This window comes from Panthera leo, chromosome E1, assembly GCF_018350215.1.
Source record: "Panthera leo isolate Ple1 chromosome E1, P.leo_Ple1_pat1.1, whole genome shotgun sequence".
Taxonomy (NCBI): domain Eukaryota; kingdom Metazoa; phylum Chordata; class Mammalia; order Carnivora; family Felidae; genus Panthera; species Panthera leo.
Genome location: NC_056692.1, coordinates 60,627,968 through 60,646,872, shown reverse-complemented (window position 1 = coordinate 60,646,872; position 18,905 = coordinate 60,627,968). Strand labels below are relative to the sequence as shown.

At 60.7% G+C, this 18,905-nt stretch overlaps 1 protein-coding gene across 1 annotated transcript; it reads left to right on the top strand.

Annotated features, from left to right (window-relative positions):
• Window positions 1-63: 63 nt before the first annotated feature.
• On the top strand, window positions 64-1,024 carry LOC122205903 (testis-expressed protein 19-like; the record flags this gene model as incomplete). Its single annotated transcript, XM_042914514.1, is given in 2 exon segments — window positions 64-284; window positions 286-1,024. Coding segments are annotated over 2 exon segments (621 nt in total), but the record flags the coding sequence as incomplete, so codon positions are not given.
• Between the last annotated feature and the right edge of the window lie 17,881 nt (window positions 1,025-18,905).

The window sequence follows — 18,905 nt, the reverse complement described above, 5'->3', positions numbered from 1 at the left end:
CTCCTCCTCCTCCTCCTCCCCCTCCTCCCGCCCCTCCCCCCACCCGTGGGCCGGGCCACCTGAAGTGCCCGGCGCGTCCCACCCTCGCTGCCCACCCCGGTAGGAGGCGGGCAGCGTGGCCACGTGCCCCCGGTCAGCGTGCGGTACGGGGACGAGGGCGTGTCCTACCTCCGCGCGTCCTGGGCGTATCAGCTTCGACGTGGCGACCAGCTGGGGATTTGCTTCGCTTGCTTCAAGGCTGCCTTCCTGGAGCCCAGAGACTCGCCGGAGGAAGCCGATGGGCCCCACCGAGGCGGGGCCTGAGCAGGGCTGGGGCCCGGGCATGGGGCTGAGCTGGGGGCAGGGCCAGGGTCACCCCGCCCAGGAGGCGTCTGTGGAGTGGCGGTCGGCCCCCCCGGGGTCGGAGGAGGAGGGCCCGGACCACCACTTCGCGCCCACCGAGCTGGAGCCTCGGGACGCCCCACCCCTGGGCCCGGGCCCCGAGGACGCTGACTGGACCCAGGGCCTCCCCTGGAGGCTCGGGGGGCCCCCGCCCGCGCACACTGGCCGAGGCCCCCTCCTCCGTGGCAGGGGTTTCTCAGAGTGGACCTGCCCCCGGGGGAGCCCACGGTGTTGGAGCTGGGCACCACGCGGGCCGTGGACCCCGCCGAGGCCCGGGCCGAGGCCGAGGCCGAGGCCTGGGTAAGGGACGCGCAGCGCCTCTCCGTGGCGGGCTGCTGCGATGCCGTCTACCTCCGGAAGACGACGCCGGGGTGGGTCCTGCGGAAAGTCCTGGAAAGTGCTGGAAAGTGCTGCTGGAGCCCGATGAGGTGTGGGCGGTGGGCCTCCAAGACGCACCCCAGAAGCAGGACCTGCGCCGGTGGAAGCGGAGCGTTCTGGAGTCCTCTCCTCCGGGGCAGGACGAGGAGCCGGTCCCTGCGGACACAGCCCTGCTGAAGAGGGGACTCGCCATCCTCTCTTCTTGCCCCTGGGCCAAGGCGGGGGCGAGGGAGGGGGCCCCCGCATCGCCCGGGCCCCCGGCCTCCTCCTGCCACGGGTGGGATCCCGGCAGCGGGCCCAGTGGGGGGAGCCTGGCTGCCGTGGGAGCCTCGGCCCCGGGGGAGCTGGCCCGCTTCCCGCCCTTCGGCCGAGGGCCCCAGAACTGAGGGCCCGAGGCCCAAGTGGCCACCGTCGTTCTGGCCGCCCCCTCCCCGCGACAGCCAGGGGAGCCACCGGCCAAGAATAGGGGGGCCGGTGCCTGGGGACGAAGAATGGGGAGCTGCGTCGGGACTGAGGATCGGGACCGTCTCTGCCTCCGTGGAAGGGACCCAAAAGCCCGTAAGCGGGAGAGAGGTTCTCCTCCGCCAAACGCCACGGAGCCGGGAACGCGACGCCCTGGGCGACGCGCTTCGCGAACGGTTGCTGCCGCGCAGCTTGTGAAGTGGGGTGCAGGGTGCGCGTCTGGACCCCGGCCCCGCCCTTGGCCACACGCAGGGGTGTGTCGAGTGGGACACGCGCGCCCCGGAGCATGCGGAGGTGGGGGCGACGGGGATGCGTGCTTGCCTCCGCCTGGACGGTCTCTGGGGCCCCAGGAGACCCTGTCGGCGGCAGTGGGGACTCTGGTGTGCGCTGGGAGAGGCCTGGTTTCGGATGTTGGCTATTTTATGCGGTTTGACCGTTTACTACCCGTTTCTTTGTGTGTCGTTTGTTAACTAAATAAAGTCAGAAGAGTTTTGCATCAAGCTCTTGTCCTGAGCTCTTCCTCAGAAAGCCCCTGTTTTTTGCCTTGTCGTCGTCTTCTCTGGGACAGATCAATCCTGGCCACACCACTTCTCTAGTCACAGGTGAAGTCTCCATCTTCCTCCTTAGTGACGATGGGAAGCCGGAGGGTGACCCCTCTGGGACTTCCTATTTTAACTCCTGAGAAGGATGCAGGACTGGGCCAGAGAATGTGTCTGAGCAAGAGTGGGAAGCCATGCCGGCAGTGTGTGGCCCCCACCCCCACCACTGCCGGACGCCCTAATAACCCAATAAACATCCAGCCGAAATCCCAGGCATGGTTTATGGCACTTGGGACCTAACGTACATCCCCCTCACATTCACACTGTCTCACACCAATGTCCGATGTGACATGGGCTCACGCCACACTGCCCTTTGGGTGTATAGAATGTCAGTAAATTGTGACGCTTCACATCGTGTGATGACCCTTCTGTGACTGGTGCTGGAAACCATCAATCACTAAACATTTAATGAGCACCTACAGTGCTCCGGGCATCGGGATATGTCAGCACACAAAACAGAGCTCCGAGGGGTGGGGCTTCACTCCAGGGACGGAGACAGATGAAGAAAGATGTGGCGGTGGAGAAGGCTGTGAGGGAGGCCTGTCCGACCTGCCAAAGGAGGTGGGGCCTCCTGAAAGTAGACCGTGTCCGTGGGACCAGTCTCCTACCGGAGTCACGTCCGGCCCCCCCTCCTTGTCTTATTTGCTCTGCCCACCTGCTGAGATCCGGACCCGTTGGTGGCCCCTGTCCTTCCAAAGGGCCAGGCAGCTGCAGGGTGGACGTGTCGGGTGTCAGCAGTGCTGTTGAGACCAGAGCCCCCGCAGACACTGTGATCACAGCCGGGGTCATAATGCACTTAGTGCCTGCCCTTCCAGAAAGGACTTCCAATATTGTTTGCTTATTTCAAAATAATGCATATTCATTGTCCACAATTTAGAACACACGTAGGCAAATTCAAGGAGAATGAACATGATCGGTAGCCCAACCCACAGAGGGCGCTCACTATCTGGCGGGTATTGTTCTATTCTGTTTTCTGTGGATATTCAGAATTTTTTGTTTAAAAGTTTCTTCTACAGTGTGGTGTCCGTGAGTTAGTGTTGAGTACGGGGAACAGCTGCGGGGCAGGCGGGAAGGGGAGGGCCCGGGCACTGACACCCCTGTGGCCAGCACCGTCCTTAGTCCTTCTGGGGTGGGGTCTAGGTGAGGGGGGCCCTACCCTCTCCCCTGGGCAGGTCCAGAGCCTGGCGCAGGCCCAGCGTCCCCTCTTTTCCCTCATGGCCAGGTGTCCCCCCTGCATCCAGAGCCCATGAGTTCTCCCAGAGGACTCGTCGGTGAGTGCGGGAAACAGTCCTGGAGCAAGAAAGGGCCGAATGCGCGCTGGGGTCGCAGGGCCCCTCCGCTGAAGACCCAGGGGTCTCGGTGCCATACACAAGTCCTTGTGGTGGCGCTGAACACGTCTGCGAGTTTCCAGGCAGGTGGGGACCCCGGCAGGGGCAGAGGCCACCCTGTGGAGGCAGCAGCAACCCCGCTTGGGGAAGGGTCTTGACACAGCTCCCAGCAGCCCGTGGGCAGGGCGGGGCTGGGGTGTTGTCTGCTGAGGATGGGCCTGAGCAGCAGGCCGGTCAGGAGGGTCAGACCTGGGAAACGCTGTCCCCAAGCCGGTGACCAGGACGGGGTCTGTGGGGATCAGGACGCCCCTCGTGCGCCTCAGCCAGAGGGAGGCCAGTTCCGGGCCCCACAGGCACATGGACAACCTGGGTTCGCCGAGCATCGTGTTTCTAGAATCTTCTGTACAGCAGACTGGGTTTGTTTCCTGGAGTGCAGCAACACTGGCTTTTTTCTTTCAGGCGGTAAGCAGCTGTGGTCCGTACATCTAAAAATGCCCATTGTCACCTCACCGGCCAAAGGCCACCTCCTGCCCACAGAGATGCTGGTCTCAGACCACCTCCCCGCCGAGTTCGTCCTGAGGAACACCCGCCTTGGCACCTGGGGTGGGGGCGACCGCGGGTGCACCCCTTCTCTCGGGGACGCCTGGAATACTCGATGCCGCGGAGGTGGGCAGGGGGCCGTGGGCTGAGTAGTTTTGTGAAAGGAAGAGAAAGACATGTGCACTGCGGGGCAAGTGTGGGGACAGAAGAGGCTTGGACATTTTTGACACCCTCAGCTTTCTGCACCTGTTGGTGGCACAAACCTCAAGGTCGTCACCTCCAAGCCCAGTGAGTCCCAGGGGTGTTGGGAGGGTCCCCCCACCTCCACTGGTCCCACAGCACTCCACCTGGTTTCTGTGCCAGCTCTTTCCAGAGACTTCTGGGTACCTTTGGAGTTGGGGCTATAGGCTCCCCAGCTGGAAGATTCCAGCAGGCAGAGGCAGCACCACATGGCCGGCTCACAGTCACTCTGCTCTGGGAGGGGTGGGTAGTACACGCATTGAGGATTAGGATTCTGGGTGAATCCGAGCGGTGTTGGACTGGCCTCCCCCAGCCTCTGGCCGACTGGCCTCCAGGAAGCCAGCCCGTCACCGTCTGTCTTCTGTGCTGAACCAGTAACAATCTTTTTGATTACAGACAGTTTTAAAGATTTACTTCAGTTCAATCCATTCGTGTTGAAGCAAGAGCAGGACCAGCCTGCAGAGAGCGTTGCTAGAAGGTTCCGACCCTCTCAGCTCCTCCTGGGGAGGACCCTGTGCACAGATGGCCAACCTCCCTGCTCCCGGAGTGAAGGCCACCAAACCCACGTGGGAGGCCCTCAGGTCAATCCCTTGCGGCCACCGTGGACCCCGCAGCTGGACCTGCCAGGGGCGCCCTCAGGGGATACCGCCGGGGCCCACAGAGGCAGGTGCACCTGACCTGCCCCAATGATGTGGCCTGGGGATCCCAGGCAGCGCAGATTTCCTGGCCCTGGATGTGGCTGATTTACCGTGCCAATGGCTCCCCCTGGTGGTCATTTCAGGCCGGGTGGCCTCCCCGAACCAACCGCCTCCTGCGAAGGAGCGCCAGCCACACGCTCGGGCCCAGGTCGGGCCCAGTACCCCGCGGCTCCAGGAAGAATCTGCGCCAACTGCCTGTCCTCTGAAACTTGCTGGAGCACTCGTCTCTGCAGTCTGTCCTGGCCTCTGTCCTCTGATCCGTGCAGTCAGGACAGTTTCTGTGGGGTCCCGACGGCTCTCGGGGCCCAGGGTCCTCTCTGGCAGAGGCCCTGGCTGCAGGGCTGAGGTGGGACAGGAGGCACATCCGGTCCGGCTCTGCCTCCTGCCCCAGTCCCGCCATGAGTGTGCACTTGTGAGCACGTGAGCGCACACAGTTATGGGCAAGAGCGTGTGGCGTGGGCGTGAGTGTGCACTGAGACCATACGTTTGTGAGTGTGCACGTGTTTGCGTGTAAGAGAGTGGGTGTGCAGTGTCTGAGGGTTGGAGCTTGTGCCTTGGTTTCTGAGTCCCCTCCCCCCTGGCCAAGTCTGGTGAATTGAGGTAAACAGAAGAGCCAACTAATGTTCACAGGATCGTGGGTGGAGAGGGCCTGGCCTTAGAGACTGGGACACAGAGTTAGAGGGCTGAGACCCATATGCTGGCAAAGACCACCTTTGGGCGTGGGTGACACGGGACATTGACACTTTCAGCTCCTCCGTGTTTTCCATGGCTTCTGAAATGAACTTGAAACTACCATGGGACCAGGCAACGGAACAGCCAGAGCCTTCTCATCCTGTGCACAGTCCAGGCTGGGCCAAGCCCCGGAGAAGCACAGAAGATGGCCAAGGTGGTGGCCCAGGGTGACACGGCCCCGACCCCTGAGCCGTCATGGACGTTGGCCAAGGCTACTCTTGTTTCACTCTTCCCGTGGCGACTGGGACTCTGGCCGATAAATAGCAGGTGGCTGTCAGCGTGGGCTCCCGCAACACCCCCTGTGGCCCCGTGCGCAGGTGACGCTGCCTGCCCAGCCACCCGAGCTGGTCTTTGTCACAAAGCCTCAGGGATGGTCCAGGGCTCACCCTGGATGACACCCAGGTACATTCAGACACGCGTTCAACCCCAAGACAGGCCAGTGCCCCCCACTCAAGGGTCGCAGGCCTCAGCCAGCCTACCTGCTGTGGTCCCCCCAGCTGGCCCAGCCCCAGGGAACTGGACAGATGCAAGGTACCGTGTCAGAGCCCAGGGCCCTGCGTCCCCAGCCGAAGGTCGCCCTTGTCTGCGGAACCTCACACGCAGCTGTTTGGGCCTGAAGTTGACAAGCTCTGGGCTTCTCATTCGGAAAGCCGTGGTCTGTCCTGGCGAACTGGAGAGAGGCCCCGAGAAGTGGGCGGTGCTCACGTCACCGTGAGAGGGTTTGACCCCAGGGTCATCAGGCACAGCTTAAAACACCGACTCCTTAACATCCAGGCCCTTCGGAAATGCCAGGTAATGTGGGAAAGTGACGTGCTGACCCTGCGGCCAGGGCAGGGCCTCCCGGGGAGGAGGTGATGTGCCACGTGGTAGACGCCCCATGGGGGCCCTTGCGTAAAGCTGTAGCCTGTGTTCCCATTTGAAGAGCAGGACTCCAGAAGTCTGACCCTCAGCACCTTTGGGAGACCCGTGTCCCGTCCGTAGCAACTGCCGATCCTTGTGTCGTGGTGTGGGGGACCGCCAGTTGGGTCTAGATGTCAGCCGGTTCTAACGGTTTTGTAATCAGGAAAACTCGCCAGAGAGATGCCGTTAACGCCAAATCCAAGCTGTGTGCGAATCGATGAAGCAACAGGGGAGGGCCAGGCGTGTGGAGGGGGAGCGGTGACGAAGTCACTCACCGACTGAAACCAGCCGGCCCGCAGCCTGGGCCCCAGACCGTGCTTCCCAATGGCGGCAGGGTGGACGGGGAAGAGGCCAGGGGTGGGGAGGGCGAGGGGCGGATTCAGCGTGGCTGTTCCACTCGGCTTTTGTGTTTGAGTTTGAGCTTTTCCATAGCAGGAGCTCTGTCGGGGACACCAGCCTCTCTAAGACCTCTGCCTTGCCCCCCAGCTGCCCCAGGGCGAGGACGGTGTGGTCTCGGCCCCACCATCACAGGGAACCGCCCCGTGTCACCTGGAATCTCCCCGGCGGGCCTGGAGGACGTAGGTCGGATCCCGCGGACACGGGAAGGTGCGTGGCTGTGACGCCAGCCGGGGACAGAGGGATCGCCCTTTGCGCCACCTGGCGCCCGCACAGGGGATGGGAGCGTGGACCCTGCTGAAGGTCAAAGCCAAGGGCAGCTGCACACTCAGCCCGACAGGCCGTCTTTACCTGCACAGTCCTGGGGCGGTTAGCGCATCCGTGGTTGGGCTGGGGTGGTTAACGCCACCACTCCTGTCTGGTTGCGGGCCCTTCATCGCCCGAAGGGGACCCTGTGGCGTCGGCATCTCCCCCACCTGCTCCCCCTCGACCACGACTCTTCCTTCTTTCTCTGTGGATTTGCCTGTTCTGGGCATTTCATGGAACCCACCTGTGTGGCCTTTGTGGGCTCCGTTCACTCGGCACAAGGCCACGAGCTTCGTCCACGCCGAAGCCTGTGTCAGCGTCACTCCCGTTTGGGGCGGACGACAGTCCATCGTGCGGGTGACCACGTTGTTCATCCACGCGTCAGCTGGTACACATTTCGGTTTTCCACCTTTTGGTGGAATAATGAAGGAAGCCACCACGAGCCTTCCTGCAGGTTTTGTTTGCGCGTCTGTTTCCGGTTTGCTCAGGTGTGTCCCCAGGGTGGGTCGTGGGTCACACACGTGGTGACCCCACGCGTCGCCTTCAGAGGAGCCGCCGCGCCGCCTGCCTCAGCGGCCGCACCATCTCACATTCCCGGCAGCCTGCACGTTCGAGGCCTCCGCCCCCTGGCCTTTCCTCACCGCACGTTTCTTCTGCCTCCAGCAGAGCCTGGAGGAGAACGTGTGGGGGGGGAGGGGGCCGAGGAGAAATCGGGGATCGGGGACCCACGGGCACCAGCGAAATGGACGAGCCAAGGCCAAGCAGTCTGCCGTGCGGTTTAGGGAGATGGAAGGGCGCCGGGGAGCAGGGCCACAGAACAGGCCCCGGCGGAGGTGACAGGAGCCCCGTCCACGCTGGCCTAAACACGCACACTTCAGAATGGTGGACGCTATCTTACAGCCACTTTCTTCCGAGAACAGGAAGGCGGTGAGTGCGACGCGCTCCATCACGTCCAGTGGCACCGAAGGCAGGTGTCTCCCGGAACCTTTGTGTCTCAGGTGCAGCGTGGACGCTCCGAGTCTCCCAGGCGCGCTGCCGACGACGCGTGGAGGGATCGGCCCAGAGTCCCGAGAATCCATCGTGGTTTAGGTGGAAGGTTTGCTTGGTGCCGCGCCTGGTTTACCATTAACTACTCAGTTCCAACTCAAGGCCGTGTTTCTGAATATAAGGAAGAATATTTACATTTCTTTCACTTGTACGTAAGCTGGCTCATAAGGTATATATTTTTTGAAGACTAGAACCGTGGGTTTGCTGCCGGACAATGTGCACCAGACGTGGGTTCGGGCGAGCGTGGGGAGGCGAGCAGGTGAGGTGACAAGGTGGTGGCCAGGGCGGCGCGGGCCGGCCCCCGGGATCTCCAGTCGCTTGCGGAGGGGCCCTCACCCTGACTGCCCGCGTCTCCGGCTCGTCCCTGGCGGGAGGCCTCGGGCCTCAGGACCTAGCATCCATCCCTCCAACCACTGAGCCCCAGACATAAACTAGAAGCCCGGACCCCGGTTTCCATGGTGGGAATAGGACGGCGTGAGGAAACACGAAATCAGAAAGTCGGAGGGTGCTGTTCTAATGAAAGGAACACAGTGTTACGTGTTTCTTTGTTCTGAGAGAGAGCGGGAGCAGGGGAGGCAGAGAGAGAGGGAGAGAAAATCCCAAGCACTCCACACCCAGGGCGGAGCCCCACACGGGGCCGGATCTCACGACCCCGGGATACTGACCAGAGCCGAAATCAAGAGTCAGACGCTCAACCGACTGAGCCACCCAGGCGCCCCGGTGGCTAATTTAAAAAATAAAAGTTATCCTGACAATTTGTACACCTAAACCTGTCACGGGGTCTTATTTCCAGTTCAGCGCCGGGAAAGCAGTGATCGCCCGGGAGCTCCCGTGTGTGCACGTGGGGGTGTCCACTGTGAGCCCACGTTTGTGAATGTGCACGTGGGAGTGCACACGCGTGTGCGTGGGAGTGCACGGTGGGGCTGAGCGGGCGGTACCTCGGGCCCTCCGAGGGCCCGCGTGTGCCGTGCTCTCCAGGGCGCGTGGCCTGGCTGGGCGGGCAGCCGCCTGCCTCCTTGGGACCAGCCGGCCATGGGCTCGGGCCGCCCCTCGCTCGCCAGCAGCAGGTCTGGACGAGGGTCTGAGGAGCGGCCCACCCCCGGCCCTCACCGCCGTCTTCTCTGAGTTGGCGTCATCCTCGGTCAGCAGGCTTGTCCCCTGGTGATGCTCCCCCCCCCCCCACGTCCCATCAGAGGACGGGTGTGCCTCCCCAGGGGCCTCACATCCACCCCCACACTCCCTCCCCACACTCAGAGCGCACACTCGGGCACACCCACGCAGCCCAGGTGTGCAGAGGTCAGAGAGCTTCGCCCAGAACTAGACGTCGCCGTGCCCGGCTGCGGTCCGAGGTCTCCTCCAAGCTGCCAACTTTGCCTGAGAGGGGCCTGCGCCACGTCACAATCAGGCCTGGGGGCCGGGCAGCGGGGAAGCTCTGCGGGCCCCGGAGGGTCAAGCCCACCTTTTTGCTCTTCAGACCTCTTGGCCGCTCCTGACGCTTTGCTCTTTCATATGAATTTTAGAAGCGGTTTTTCTAATCTTACGAAAAACTCTCTTAGGAATGGACTTGAATTTCACTATTTCAGGACACTGGGTATCTTTGGGGCCCACCTTCATGCAAGGGGTCTAGGAATGCGGTGGCCCAGAAGCATCCACTCGGGGAACGCGGATGCTGGGGCCCAGCTGGGCGGCTCTGCCCGGCAAAGCTGCACCCGGAAGACTGATGTGGGCCGTGGCTCAAAGGAATGGCCCACGTGGCTGTTTGACCTCATGCCAATGAGACTTCACGGGGACAAACAGCTACAGGCTGACGTGGGAAAGCTAACCGTTCGGAACTTCGCCCGGTGCTGTCATTTGGACACGTGACGCCGTGTGATAGAGCCCGTGACAGCCCCATGTGGCGAGAGCCCGGGGAGGGGACAGGCGGCAGCTCAAGGGAACGAGGTGGGTAAGGCACAGAACCGGAGCCGAGAGGGAGAGACGGGGGCACGGATGGCCTCAGGAGAGGAACTGGTGAAGCCAGTCTCAAGGTGCAAGGTGGTGGGGGAGAGGACAAGCCTGTCACCACCCAGCACGCCCCTTGGGGGAGGCAGTGGGTTGCACTCACGGCCTGGAAACCCAGGAACCAGGCGGTTCCACCGCAGGCGGCTGGGGGTGACAAAGGTGGGCACTCATGGCCCTACCTGCAAAGGTCCCTTCGGGGGAACCAGGGACAGAGCTCACCCCTGCCTTTGTAAACACCAAGGGTGGGAGTGGACAGAGCACATTTCTCTTTGGCTTTATTTGTGTAAATTCAGAAAGTCTGAGAGGATCCGGAAGAACGTGATAAGAGAACTTGACCATATTCTTTTCACTATCTGCCTACCCGGATGGCTGCATCTCTGGTCCAAGCCCCATTCTGAAAAGAATAAAAGTCTCTCCTTTGGCCCCTAAGTAACCTACGCAGATGGCCCAGGGCCCGTGAGGCCTCCAGAGGCCACGGGAAGATGGGCCGGGTCCCCCATCACGCCGGGACAGTCAGGAGGGACGGGCGTGACACAGGGAGGCGGGAGAAGTCGGTGGTCTTGGGAAGGGAAAGCCGTCCTTTCCTGAGGGGGGTTGTCAACCTGAAAAGTACAATAGCCACTCATTTTACCAGCAAAATGAGTTTATTCGAAAACAGCAGAGAATTGCCATCCGGGACTGCTGGCGAGTCTGGAGAGAGAGGGAAGGGTCGCTCTGTCGGGTCTCGGGAGGAAACGGGGAAGGGTTGTTCGTGGAGAAGAACCGGGCTGGCCGCGGGTGGGGGTCAGTGTGCCGCTGGCGGGGAGGGACGCTCCTCCTTTCCCTCAAAAACAGAGATAGCATTCCTGTGCGGGATGTCCTTCCTCCCGCTCCTCGGCGACCAGGGAACTGCCCGGCCTGCAGGGCCTCCCCTGGCCGCGGGGCCGGCCGAGCCGGGCGGTGGCACAATCCCCGGACAGGTGAGCTGCTGGAAGTCCGAGGTGAGGACCGGCAGCGTCCGGGGGCTCCAGCCGGCCAGCCCACGTGGGGACTGACGGTTGGGAGCCGCCCGCAGGTCCCCAAAGCTGTCCCGGCAAAGATTAAGCAGCAGAAGAGAGAGCCTGTTAGGAGCATGAAGGGTCCGTCGGGATCTGGGCTGGAAGGAGGCAGCGTGCTCCCCGCACTCCACGGTCCACGGGCCTGCCCTACAAGACAGGTGACCGCGACCTGGCATCAGCGACGGGGCCTTGCGGCCGAGGCAGATGAGTCCACGTGTGGGCTGTCCACGGCAGCCGTGGGAGCCGTGATAGAGAGCGTGCCATCACCAGACGGAGGGGCCTCGGTCAGCCCGGCCCCGAGTGAGGAGTGAGGACCCCCCACAGAGGCTGTGACTGTGTTTCCCTCCTCTGAGCAGAAGGCCCTGTCTCCAGCCGGTTTGTCTGGGGTACGAACACAGAACCCCACCCCAGCCATCACACGGAGGCCAGCCGCCGCCAGGATTCTGCCACTTGCCGGTTACGTCTGTCCTTTGAGTACACTTTTCCCAAGGCAGAGCACACTGGCAGCCAGTGGAGGCCACCACGGCCTTTGTCCCCCCGTGACGTGGGTCTGGCCAGTGCCAGCTGGCCCCCGGGCCCGTCCCGAGCGTGCAGACTCAGACCTGCCAACGAGGGGCCACGTGCAAAGTGGGATCGCCTCCCCAGATGGCAGCCACCTGGAGGCCTGCCTGGGCCGGCAGGGGCCTCCCCCGACGACCTGGCCCCCGTCTCGGCCCTCGGCCTCACGCCCAACGCTTGCACCCTGTGCAGAGCAAGCGCAGATGTTTCCAACCCCTTGTGATTTGAGGAGTGAGGGTCACAGACATCTCGACGGACAGACATCCCTCAGACCAGCCCTGAGCTCGCAGAAAGCCGGGTGCCGTTGGCAGCCGTGTGATGGGCCCACAGGACAGAGGGGACAGCGGGAAGCAGATGGCCGGGCTGACTGTGTCTGTGCTCTGGGCAGAACCACTGGGGCTCGGCTTCCTCAGAAGCTGCGAGAGAAGGCCTGACTGCTAGTGGCGGGTCCTGGGTGAGGACGGGCCGTGCTCCACCCCGTCACCCTCCCACGGTCCCGCCTGCCTCCCACAGGTGCCTCGGGGCTCGTGGGCTCCCCGCTGGCCGGCCACTCTGTCCAACGCCCTCCCACTGCCCACTGCCAGCCTGGCTTCTGCGAAGGACCGACCTCCCCCCGACAGGTGCCTCCCCAGGACCCACGTCCCTCGCCCCGCATGCCAGCCAGGGGTGAGCAAGAGTGGAGATCCCCTCATTTGAGGTGACTCCTAGGCCCCTGGCCAGGCCCCTCCCTCAGGACCAAAAGACCCACCGACCCACCCGCCCCTCTAGCCTCTGAATCTCACCAAGCCTGTCACCCAGGCCAGCGAGGTGTGGCGTCCGGCAGCAAAACGGGAACTAAGCGGCTGGCGCTCCCCAGGGGAGAGAAACGCGCATTAAGTCTGTATCTCAGCGTAAGTGGAGACACGAGTTCTGATCAACCTGCACACCACCTGGAAGGCACACGTTTTGACACTGGGGCTCAGTGTTGCAGGGACCCCAAACGTTCTACGAGGTTTGGCCTCTCGTTGCCTCAGACCAGACGCCCAGATGGCAGGCTCGAAGGGGGCCCGTTTTGAACATAGTCAAGTGGATATATTCAGTTTCTAAGCATTGTCGAGAGTAGTCTGTTAGAAGTATAGTGTAAAATCCAGGTAACCACGTAATGAAATGAATTTCCTTATGAATATACAGAGGATGTCTTATCTGGGTAAAAAACAGATCAGACAAATAAAAATCTGCTCTACACCATCTACAAGAAGCTCATTTAAACTGAGACACACATAGTCTGAAAAGATCAGACTGATTCAGAAAGCAGCCGTGTTGACCGCATCCAAACCGCTGAAAGCCGGCGGCAGGCCCGTCACCGCTCCGAGATCTGCTGGGGCCGCAGGGAGGGTCCCTGAGCTTTGCCCCCAAGGACCCATATGGTGGGGGCCACTGCTCACACCCCCACCCGTCAAGGCCCGAGACTCTGCAACAAACGGCCACGCGCCAAATTCTGGGGCCGGTTTGTTTTATAAAGAGGACCTGATTCCGAATTCTCCAGAAAACATGCACGCCACTGTCCATGGAGAAACGAAAGCAAAACTAAGTAAGAACATGGGGGCGGGGGGTTTCGGGAAGCACATGTTCCAGAGTAATCAGAAAAATGTGCCGCTCGGTGGGGAAAGCAAGGCGTTTCTACAAGAAAAGAGGGAAGCAGTAATCACATGATTTAGATGAAGAAAAGAGAAAAAAACTGCTAACGTGTTGCTGACTGGGGGAGCCACTTCTGATTACTATGGTGTTGATTGTTTTATTGGCGCTTACAAAGAACACCATACCTGGCAGGGCGCCTGGGTGGCTCTGTGGGTTGAGCGTCCGACTCACGATTTCGGCTCAGGTCACGATCTCACGGTTCATGGGAACAAGCATTGTGTCAGGCTCTGCACTGACGGCACAGAGCCTGCTTGGGACTCTCTCTCTCGCCCTCTCTGTCTCCCTCCCCTGTTGACGTGCTCTCTCGCTCTCCAAGTAAATAAACATGAAAAAAACTCTCGCTGGCATATACTGATTCACTGTCCTAACTTACTGTAATTTACTGTACTAACCTACTGATCCCAATGCCAATGGCTGTGCTGACATTTCATGAGCAGCTATTGTGAAACAATTGCCATGTCCGGCCCAGGTCGGGAGCTCATTAGTCGAAAGAGAAGATGGAGTCTCTCACGTCCAGAAATTTTACACAGTCCCTCACCTCCCCCTGGATCAGCAGCCGCCTCCAGACGGGGAGAGGGGGCTGCAGCGGGGGGGGGGGGGGGGGGGGGGGGGGGCGGTGGTGCACGTGTGCCTCCCCCATATGGGAAAAGGGCTGAAAATCTGATCTCCTATTAGCGGTACTGACCGAGCACCTACTGTGTGCAGAATGGTTAGCAGCATTCACTGAGCACCTACTGTGTGCAGAACAGTACACAGCACTGTGGAAGAGCAGGAACATGGTCAGAACAGAACACCCTTGGTCGTTGGCCCCTTGCTGAAGGCAACATGCAGGCTGGCAGCTGCCTCCCTGCCCCGCACCCCAACTTCCCTATCCCGTGCCCCAACCCCCTTGCTCTGTGCCCCACACCCTCTGCCCCACACCCTGCAGCATGCACCCCACAGACCCCTGTCCCGCACCCCAATCCCCCTGCCCTGTGCCCCACACCGCCCTGCCCCTCACCCCCCACCCTGCGTGCCACACCCATGCCCCTGGCGATGACAAGCCTGGAGTGATGTTCTCCCTCAGGTTTCTACAGCCCAGCTGCTCTCTCAGCTCTGCCCTCCAGTTGTGGGCCTCCCTGCCTCCGGGCAGCACATCCCAGGTCTCAGGCTCCAGGATGTGGGGACCACCCCGGGGGCCGGGGCTGAACCTGCCCCCATTCAGGGCTCTCTGACCTACTGCCCCAGGCCCTCTGCTCACAGCCCTTCCCCCAGGGTCCCTTCTGGCCCTCTGGCCTTGGGGGGCATTCCCTACTCTGGACAAAGATCTCATCAGTCTCCAGCCCAGTGGCCTCAGGCCTGTTTGGTCCAACCCTGGGCCAGCAGGGGAGGCAGAAAGTCAAATGCGGAATGGACTGCCTGAGAAGCCAGTTCTGAGTCGGTGGGCGGATTGAAGGGACTGTGGGGAAGGGCCAAGAGGTGTCCCTTTGTTCTGGAAACGTCCTGGAGCTGAGGTTCCATCACATTGGGCCAAGGTGGCTGAGTCCTTCTCCCAAACCGCCCCCCTGGCCCCTCTGTGGCGTCCACCCCCACTTAAGGGCTGAGTGAGCCTCTGAGGGGAGGGTGCCAAGCCCCTCGGCTGAACCACTCAGAGGAGGCCCCCATGGCCGGGCAGAGTCCAGGAGTGCCTTGGAGTCAATTCTAGGAATTGGGGGCAGGGAGCCAAAGGGAGAAGACGGGGTATAGGTCTGGGGCACTCGGCCCGACTCAGGGGCCGGCGGCAGGCTTGGAAATCCCCGCACGATCTAATCCCACAGGCTGGTCCAGCCCGACAACCCGGGTTGGGGTTGGGGTTAAGGCTAGTCTCCCGGGGGTGCCCCTGCTCCACCCTCCACAAGCCTGCCCCACCCCACCTTCCACAAGCCAAGTAAACAACTGAGCCGGGGAGGATCCGGGCTGTTGGAACAGGGCAGTGAGAGGAAACAACAAATACTGAGGACATCAGAAGGGACGTTACGCTGCCAAAGAGGCCGCAGTCTTGCAGGGTGAGAGTTCTGAGGGGCAGGTCTGATCGCCCCTCTCCACAGCGCCTGCACCCTGGCCGGGCCGGCTGAGGGCTCTCCCGGGGTCTGGCAGCAGGGTTCAGCCCAGTGCCCCCATCCTCCTGCCAGGGCGAGGGGGGAGGCCAGGCTGGCTCAGGGACGGGCCACCCTGGGCCAGACTCGCACTCCTGCCTTCCCCAGGGGACTGCACCTGCCCCCTGCAGTCCCCCAACCCACTTGTCACACCGGGAGTGACGGGCGAGTGCTCACTCCTGCATGCCCAGCTGGGCCCAGATGCCCACGCTTAGCTCAGAGGGACTGGAACAAGAGGCATCTCGCTATTTGGGGACCAGCTGGAGGCCGAGCAGGGGCAGTAGCTGGACAGGCTATGGAACCACGGTCCTTTGTGCCCTGAGAACAGCAGGGTTGACCGGATCTTCCCACAGCGGGGGGAGGCCACAGAGTGGGGGGGGGGGGGTGGTGTGGAACCGGGGGTGGGGGGTCCTTGCAGGGCATCTGATGGTCAGAGCCGCTGGTGGGCATCTCACAAAACGGCCCGGGAACTCACTCAGGGCACAGGGAAGACAGAGCCCACCAACCCTGTTGCCTCCACCCTTGGCGAGAAGTCACTACACCCGTAAGCACTAGAAGGTTCCCTCTAGGGGCAGCAACACAGGTGATCTGGGGCTTTTTTACGCTTGGTAAACGTTCTACAACAAACACCTCGTCGTTACTAGGGGGAAAGAGAGTTTTAATTCCTAAAATCACTGAGGGTGGCAGGCCCACACTGGCGAGCCTGCCCTTCTCCTCCGGGAACAGGCACAGCCTCCACCCTGACTCTGTTCCGGCCGGGTCCTTCCCGGGGGGGAAAGGGCATGGGCATTAAGGATCTCGTCCCTGGTCCGCAGACTGTGGCCCAGCGGCCGCTGGAGGGGGTGCCTGCAATAGGCCGGCCGTGGCCAGAACTGGACGGCGAGGCCCTGCAGGGTCTCCCGTACAGACCCGTGGCCGCTGCTGGGGCCCCCGAACACCCGCAGCCCTCGTTCCATGTGCCGCCGTGGGCCGTGGCAGCATCTGAGGGGCTCGCGGGAGGACCGCGGGAGGAGGAGTCTCTGGGCACTGTCGCCAAACAGACGTGTGAGGCGGCCGCGTCCTGCGGTGAGCGCACGCATTTCCAAATCAGCAACACTAATACTTCTAAATTTAGTAAGAAATGTGAACCACTTCTACAAATTATGTAATGCTGTGGAGAAAATAAATGAGCACTGAGATAAAGAGAAAAGTGTATCTTGGTCTTCACCTGGAAGGATCAGTACTTAAAATGTGATTCTTTCTGGGGTCGCCTGGGTGGCTCACTGCTTGAACATCGACTCTTGATTTCAGCTCAGGTTCGGGAGATCCAACCCCACGTCGGGCTCTGTGCCAACAGCATGGAGGCTGCTTGGGATTCTCTTTCCCTCTCTCTCTGCCCCTCTCGCCCCCAAATAAACTTTTTTTTTATAACCTCAATCAGAACCCATGAGGTCATTTTTTTAAGTTTACTTATTTTGAGAGAGACTGGGGGAGGGGCAGAGAGAGCACTCGAGCACAAGTGGGGTGGCCTGTCATCACCCAGGCGCCCCGATAAGCAAACTTTTTTAAAAATGTAAATCTAAAATGAAGCTGCAAGAACAATAAAATCCCATGCTCGGGACAAAAATAACCAGAAGTTTCAGGAACAGATTCCGGAAGGACAACATGCTGAGTCGTGGATTCCACTAGAAGCAGAAATAGGTGAGTCAAGAATTTACAATTAGGCACACCTGGGGAGCTCAGTCCGTTATGCATCCAGCTTTGGCTCAGGTCATGATCTCACGGTTGGTAAGTTGGAGCCCCGCATGGGGCTCTCTGCTGTCAGTGCTGAGCCCACTTCGGATCCTGTCTCTGCCCCTCCCGCTCACATGCGTGTGCACGCACGCACGCTCTCCCTTTCTCTCTGTCTCTCAAAAATAAACATTAAAAAAAAATTTACAATTAGTCTTGGGGCGCCTGGGTGGCTCAGTCGGTTAAGCGTCCGACTTCGGCTCGGGTCATGATCTCACAGTTCGTGAGTTCGTGAGTTCTCTGTCTCTTTCTGCCTCAAAAATAAATAAACATTAAAAAAATTTAAAAAAAATTTACACTTAGTCTTACATTTTATTTTTAAAAATTTTTTAAAGTTTATTTATTTTTTGAGAGACAGACAGAGCATGAGCAGGGGCGGGGCAGAGACAGAGGGAGAAAGAGAATCCCAAGCAGGCTCCAAGCTGTCAGCGCCCAGGGCCCCGTGCGGGGCTCAAACCCACGATCCGTGAGCTCATGACCTGAGCCGAAACCAAGTGTCGGATGCTTAACCGACTGAGCCACCCAGGCGCCCCATAGTCTTACATCTTAAAACTTTAACATTTTCTAAAAAAGATACATTAGAATTGGATTAAATTCTACCAAGGAGAACAAGAAAACAACAAAGAAGCAAGCAACAACCTCGGGTAAGGAAAAAAGAAAGGGCTGATGCAAAGAGCCGCGGCGCTGGGAGAGAGAGCAGCCGGGCACGCTGGCGGAGAGGCAGCGCGGATACAAGCGGGGACTCCGTCTGCGTACAAGAGACGCGTCTAAAGCCTGTGGACACACAGTGGCTGAAAGGAAAAGTCCGGAGAAGACCAGGGATAGTCTAACCAAAGAGAGTTGGTGTTGCTGCACTGATATCAGACAAAACAGACTCTGAAGTAAATCGATGATCAGGGTGAAAAGGGTCGCCAGTGAAAGGCTCAACTTGCCAGGAAGAATATCAGGTTAAGATCTGAAGGCATCTAATAACATGGCTTCCCGACGTACGACTCAAGATTGCTAGACCTGCAGGGAAATGGACAGGCCCCGTCACAGGGCGGGATTCCGGCCCACCGCTCTCAACGACGGGCGGCTCAAGCCGGTCCAAATCGGCAAGCACCTAAGAGGTGACGCTTCCCCGCTGACCGCCTTGGCGTGAGGGGCACTGTCAGGGAATCCACGTGCCTCTCGAGGACACGCGAGGCGTTCACGGCCATCGATCAGTGGAGCCTGCACCAAACCGCAACAAGGTTCAGGGAGGGGTGAGCCCCGAGAGTGGAGACGGAAGCTGGAGTGAGGTCGCCAGCTGGGAGCAGACAGAGCCAGCCCAGCGAGGGTCTCGGAGCAAGCCGTGGCAGCGTGCTCGGCTCGGTAGGAAATCAGAACTGAAACCAGAAATTCCAGGAACCCAAAGGAAATGAAGCCGCACACACCCCGTAGCGCAGCAGAAGCGTGATTCGGAGACACGGGGGGGTTGGGGCAGGGGAGGAGAAAGGGGAGAAGGAAGGGGCCGAGCGCCCTTCGCAGGCGGGATCCCAGGATTGTACAGAACTGGGAAGCAGACGCCCATCGGATACGTGTGAGTGTCTGTACACACGGAAGGCCTCCAGACAGCGAGGAGGACGTGTCCGTGGGCATCACCTCCGGGGACAAAGCAGGAGTCGCCAAGAGATACACCGGCTCCCTCCACCGCACGTCTGAGCGGTTTTGTGAGGCTTCTGTACGACTTCCGGAACAAACTCACTGATTTTCAAGATAC